Genomic DNA, 6,382 nt, shown 5'->3' with positions numbered 1-6,382 from the left:
TTTACGTGGAGACGGAGTTCGAACCTTGCTGGTTCGAATTACAACCAACTTTTTATCAACCTAATTCGAATTTGGCTGGTTCGATTTACTAAGAAATCTAATTCGAACCGAGCTGGTTCGAATTACATATATATAGCTCCTAGCTCATTAGTGAAACGAATTTCAATTTGGCTTATTCTAATTTTTTGTCCAAAAGAAAATGACAATATTATCAATATATCGTCCATATAAAATACGTGGAGAATAAAATCCATCTCGTGGAGCTCCCTTTTAGTGTTAGTGGGAGAAAGCACTCTCTCTCTCATTTCTTTTTTTCTTTGTGTGTTCCTCTCTTTCTCTCTTTCTTTTTCTCCGAGACTCAAAACCCTATTGCGTGTTTTGCAATCGACCCTCCAAAAATGGCGAACAGCAACCTCCCTCGAAGAATCATCAAGGTTCGTACCCGTTATCTCTTTTAGATCCCCACTTCAATTTCTCTGATCCATAAAAATACCTCAATATTCTTGAAAACCCTGTCTTTCGTGACCCATGAACCTGATTGAACCACCAACTACATCATCCGTTCTGGGCTAAGATCAAATCCCTTCCTTTTTCACCTTACGTAGCTCAACTTCAGTGATGATGACCACAAAAAGAAAAAAGAATTATGAAACTTTGAAAGTGTTCAATGGTGAATTGGGGTTTCAATTACGAAAGCCCTTTTTTTTTTTCCTTCTGATCTTAGCTTGAATCGAATTTTAGTTAGGATTCTTTCTTCTTCATTTTTTCCCTTAAGATTTTAGTTATTGGATTTTTGTGGATTGTTTTGATCACTCTCTCTCTCTGGCTCTTTGATCTCAACAGGAAACGCAGCGTTTGCTCAGTGAGCCAGGTAACTTCTCATTTCTCAGCTCCATTATCGTGGTTGCATGCATAATTTGAAGTTTCCCCTCTAGTGTGTAGTGATTTGAAAGCTCTTACCCTAAGTTAAATTGGTAGTACTTGTTTAATTTGTGTGATGGTGTGAGTTGAACGTTACCTTGGTGATAGTGATCTGTTCAAGGTTTTATATAATTATTTGTTGTTATGTGCTGCTAAAGTTGATACCTGTTGGCTCATTTGTTTTGATCTGGTGATGCAGCACCTGGAATTAGTGCTTCGCCTTCGGAAGACAACATGCGATATTTCAATGTGATGATCCTTGGCCCTACTCAGTCACCCTATGAAGGTAGTATAATGAGCCTAGCAGCATCCTTTGTGCCTTATATTGCATAAGATTCTGTTGTGTTTGATAGAAATGTCTATTTGATCCGGGTGTTATTATGTATTCATTTGAGTTTGACTAGAATTAATTAATTATGTTTTCTATTTTGCAACCAAATATAATTTCGTCGTGCTTTGAAAGAAATCTTGTTCCATTTTTGTCCATGAAATTTCTTCCATATTACTCTCAATATATATGTATATTGGTAGAATGGTAACTGTCCTATTCTATATGTGGCGTACTTAATGAAAGGATGTTGGTTATTTGAGTGATGAGGTGGAATTTGATGCTGCCCATTATAGCCTTATTTGAATAATGAGCATACATTGTAAATTTTGTGCATCTGTCTTGTTTTATTAACTTATGTTTAGGTCATTTTCTACACCTGTGTTTCTGACTATTTAGGCCTTATTTTGATGATCACAGTTTTCCATTATGTTTATCAATTTCCATAGGTTGTGAATCTCATCTCATGAATAAACTGCTTTATGTTTTATTTCTAGCTGCTTGCGCTGGGTCACATATTTAGAACAAGTTAAAATAGCAACCTTCTTAATAAATCTTATTTTGATGACCAAACAAATTCAATGTTATCCATCTTTCTTTTTAATCAGTCTTCTCAAGTTATAGATTCAGTTAACCAGTTCCAACTGGATTGTTTGATGAGCTTATTTCTTTGTAAAATACTAGCATCCTTTAACCAACTGATATGCTACCCTATTGTTTGTATTTATTAGGTGGAGTTTTCAAGTTAGAACTATTTTTGCCAGAAGAATATCCAATGGCTGCTCCAAAGGTACTCAATTTATTAATTGCTTTTTTGCTTTTCTATTTTTGTATTATTGTTAATGTTTAGTTTTTGCTGAATGGTCACTCACCAAAAAGAAACGATAATGCAAACTATATTTATCAGCTGTATTCAGTTTTAAGATTTTTACCTTTGAAGAACATGGGTTTTGAATAAGACCCTAAAGAAATGCAATTACTTGAATGGTCTTATGCTCCATTCTCTGTCTTTTTCTTCATCCTGCTCCTTGTTGAAACTGCAATAATAACTTAGAAACATTCTTGAATACAATGTCTTTGATGAACACGAATTCCTTTCTCCATTATGTGGAATGTTGATTTTCCTATATGGTCTGAGAAAAATATACCACTAAGGTGATTTAATTATACCCATTAGTCTGAGTTGTATGGTTTTGCAGTTTTTCCTTTGAATTTGTTTACTTGCTACTTAAGGTTTAATTCACAGGAGAATGGTACATAGGGTCTGTCTAATCATTCCTAACTGAATTGCTTTGTCCAGGTTCGGTTTCTAACAAAAATATATCATCCAAACATCGATAAGGTACACTTTCCTTCCCTAGCATGTCCATTTCTTCTGTAATTACTTATTTTTCTTACAGGTTCATGTTTAATGCAGCTTGGCAGGATATGTCTTGATATTCTGAAAGATAAGTGGAGCCCTGCCCTTCAGATACGCACTGTACTCTTGAGGTATTCATCTTGTAGGATGGTCGATACACATCTTGATAGACATTAGGACGAGGAAAATGTGAAAAATTGGGGGAAATGTAACTGATAAATTTCAATTTTGTTGCCACTTTTAGTATCCAGGCTCTGTTGAGTGCACCAAACCCAGATGATCCACTATCTGAGAACATTGCCAAGCATTGGAAAAGTAACGAGGCCGAGGCTGTTGAAACTGGTATTCTTTCTTTCTTTTCCCCTCACTTGTATGATTATCAGTATCCAACGTGCTATATGCATGTAAAATCTATTAAACCTATTATATTCTACTCTGCAGCGAAGGAATGGACTCGATTATATGCTAGCGGTGCCTGATTTACGTGGTGGAGACTTTCAGGCTGAAATAACAATAGTGCAAGTGTAATGGTAGTAACTGCAAATTTGAAATGGGAACGCGGAGGAATTGATGTCTGAACTTATTTTGGAGTTGATGTTCCTCATACATAGTTTCCAGTTACCTGTTAATTGCTTTCTTCCCCGGGTGGAAGCCTTTATCTTGGAGCTTGTATTAATATAAATGTGATCTTTTTATCTGCCAAAATTTAGAACACACTCCCAACTTCAACTGTTAAGTAATTTGGAATTGTTAAAGTCAAAATCAAAATCAAAACTTTTAAATAAGCTGTTGTTGGGTTTCACTTCATATCTCTGCATTTATGTTCCGTAAATATGTGACAGCGATGTCAAGTAGTGTCTGAACGCCGAAGGGAAGACACATTTGAATCAGAAGGAAGATAGAAACTTTAGCTCTTGAAAGTAATGGAAAGATAGTACAAGAGTGGTGGATAAGGGCTGAGTGAGTTTTATTACTTAGATTACATTCACGTGGTTAAATTTTGTTAGACAACTTGGGTTGATAATGTTTGGGTTATATTCTATAATTCTAATATTAAGCTTAATATCGTTAAAATCACTTGACCTTTAAAAGTTTTGGAGCCCTAAAGAATTAAGGGTGCGTGGGGTTTATGTTTTTATATTTTTTTATTTTTAACATTTTAGATTTCTAAGATTTTAGGAAAAAAAGAAAAAAAGCAAAATAAAATCTTATTATTTATTGTTTTCTTCATAAAATTCTAAAAAAAAAAAAACATTGAAAATGAAAATACGAACCGTTCTCTAAGTTTGTCAGAGTATGTGTAATTGCTGATTTTTAAAGGTGTAAGTGTGTAACTAATTTGGAAGTCTTTATAGTTTTAAAAAATCTATAAGCACGGACATTTGATTGAGTTGTTGTGTCCGTGTATCAGATATATTTTGGACATGCTACTTATTGATATTTATTCGAATGTTTTAAACATGACACTGGTTGATACTTATTTAAATCCGATCACGCATATACCGAATATGGAGTAAATTTTCATAATAGTTCTTGAGATTCGCGTGAATACTCATGGTAGTCCTTAATATCCCAATTTTTTTATATTAGTCTTCCAAATAGAGCTTCGAGCACTCATAGTGGTCCCTCGGCATATTTCTAGAGATAAGTCATCACCGAAGTGCTTACGTGGCGTCATTTCGCCATGCTGGATGGCTCCAATGGCTAGCTTAGCTAGCACGTTTCCAATTTATACCCACATTAGTCTCTCTCTATATTTAACCCTAAATTCCAAAATCCAAATTCCTAATCTTCTTGCAGGAGGAAGCTCTCCTGCCATGCTTCCATTGCCCTTGGCCGTCTTTGTGAGCCTTACTATTACCTAAACTAGACAGAGTTGCGAAACGTTTTCTTAATTTAGCTGGCTCAGCACTCGAGTCCCTTGCTGCAAGTTGTCCATGGCCTTGCATGCCAATTGTGGGTTCCTTGTGGACACAAAAGGCAAAATGTTACATGCCAATTTTCCATTTATGTGGAGGGATTTGCTCTGTAGCTCCCAGAATTCTCTATTTACATGTCTATCGATCAGTTAGAGATGTCATATTCCTGACTGAAGAGATTCTCTCAATCTTGATGCATTCGGTGAGGAAAATTGTATCTAATGGCCTTCCAAAGAAAAAATTGGAAAAGTTGAAAGTAACCAAAAGTGGCACAAAATATGGACAGGTTTCACTTGCTGCATCAATGACCTAGGTGAAGCTTGCAGCTTCCCTAGTAGCTTCTCTAGTGTGGTTATCAGGAGGGTTAATGCTGGTTCAACTACTAATGAAAGAAACTCTTCCTTCATGGTTTATATCTGTTCACCGATCTCAAATGAAATAGAAATCATATGGAATAGTTGCAATGCTTGGTGGATATGCACTTGCTTGCTTTGTAGTACTTTGCGGGGCTTTTGTCTGGGGGGTTGATTCATCTTCATCTACTTCAAAGCGACGTCCACATATATTAGGCATTCACATAGAGTTTCTGGCAAGTGCAGTTGATGGTAAGATATCGCTCAGGTGTGATTCAGCTACTTGACGAGCTTATGTGTCTGGGTTTGTCATTCAGCTACTGGGAGCTGTTGGCGAAGAAGATTAGGGATTTGGATTTTGGAATTTGGGGTTAAATGTAGAGGGAAAGACCAATATGGGTATAAATTGAAAACGTGCTAGTTAAACTAGTCGTTGGAGCCATTCAACGTGGCAAAACGACGCCACATAAGTGTTCCGGTAATGACTCATCACCAGAAATATCTCAGGGACCACTATGAGTACTCGAAACTCTATCTGGAGGACCAATATGAAAAAATTGCGATATTGAGAACTACATTGAGTATTCTCGCAAATCTCAGGGACTATTTTGGGAATTTACTCGTCGAATATGACACTCATCAATACTCATTTGATCACCCGTCCTGTGTCCAACCATGTCTTAATAAGAAATAAATTATTTTCCAATACACTTGGACTAAATTATTTTTCAGACAACTTGGATACACCTAAATACCATTACGTGTCAACGTATCCAACTTTATTCTTAACATGTATTCTTGAAATGAGTTTAGAAATAATATATATTATTATTTATTAAAAAATATTTTAAATACTTTATATAATTAAAAAATATTAAAAATTATCAAAAAAATTATTTTATATCAATAAAATATTAAAATATCATTGTAATTTATCTAAAAAATACTTTATATTTTATATATACCTTGTCTTTGTGTCTTATAAGATTTTAAAAGTTATGTCTGATAAATCACTATTTTATGGTATATTTTGGATTGAATTGAGTGGATTTTGTTAACTATTCTCACACTTATTCATGTAAATTGCATGTTTTTAAGTTTCCTTCCTAATTTTATGCTATGATTGAAAACATGTTTCTTAGACCTTAAAATCGCTAATTTTTTAATCCTCTTTTATTAACATTCGATGCCGTGATATGTGCGTTAAGTGATTTCAGGGTTTATAAGGCAGAAATGGCTTGGAGAATGGAAATGAAGCATGCAAAAGTGGAAGGAATACAAAGAATTGAAAATTTGAGAAGTTGGAACTGACGCATGCGCGTGGCTGACGCGTACGCATGATCACGCCATCTTCCAACCGACGCGTACACGTGACTGATGTGTACGTGTGGCTAGTGCAATATCCAAGCGACGCGTACGCGTGGCTGACGCGTACGCATGACGAGCGTCACGTGCTGCAATAAAGTGAATACGCTGGAGGCGATTTTTGGGCTGCTTTTGG

At 35.5% G+C, this 6,382-nt stretch overlaps 1 protein-coding gene and 1 pseudogene across 1 annotated transcript; both read left to right on the top strand.

The window, feature by feature from the left end:
• Positions 1–242: 242 nt before the first annotated feature.
• On the top strand, positions 243–3,394 carry LOC107613447 (ubiquitin-conjugating enzyme E2 35). Its single transcript, XM_088496493.1, has 8 exons — positions 243–434; positions 844–871; positions 1,121–1,207; positions 1,981–2,039; positions 2,550–2,591; positions 2,667–2,740; positions 2,854–2,951; positions 3,051–3,394. Exons 1-8 carry the CDS (start codon positions 399–401, stop codon positions 3,086–3,088), a joined length of 462 nt encoding a protein of 153 aa, XP_088352619.1. The 5' UTR covers positions 243–398; the 3' UTR covers positions 3,089–3,394.
• Positions 3,395–4,426: 1,032 nt separating this feature from the next.
• LOC148547562 (mediator of RNA polymerase II transcription subunit 33A pseudogene) lies at positions 4,427–5,228 on the top strand (annotated as a pseudogene).
• The last annotated feature ends 1,154 nt before the right edge of the window (positions 5,229–6,382 follow it).

This window comes from Arachis ipaensis, chromosome B8 (genome assembly GCF_059453495.1).
Source record: "Arachis ipaensis isolate K30076 ecotype BB chromosome B8, ASM5945349v1, whole genome shotgun sequence".
In the NCBI taxonomy this organism is placed as follows: domain Eukaryota; kingdom Viridiplantae; phylum Streptophyta; class Magnoliopsida; order Fabales; family Fabaceae; genus Arachis; species Arachis ipaensis.
This window is presented reverse-complemented; position numbering and strand designations above follow the sequence as displayed.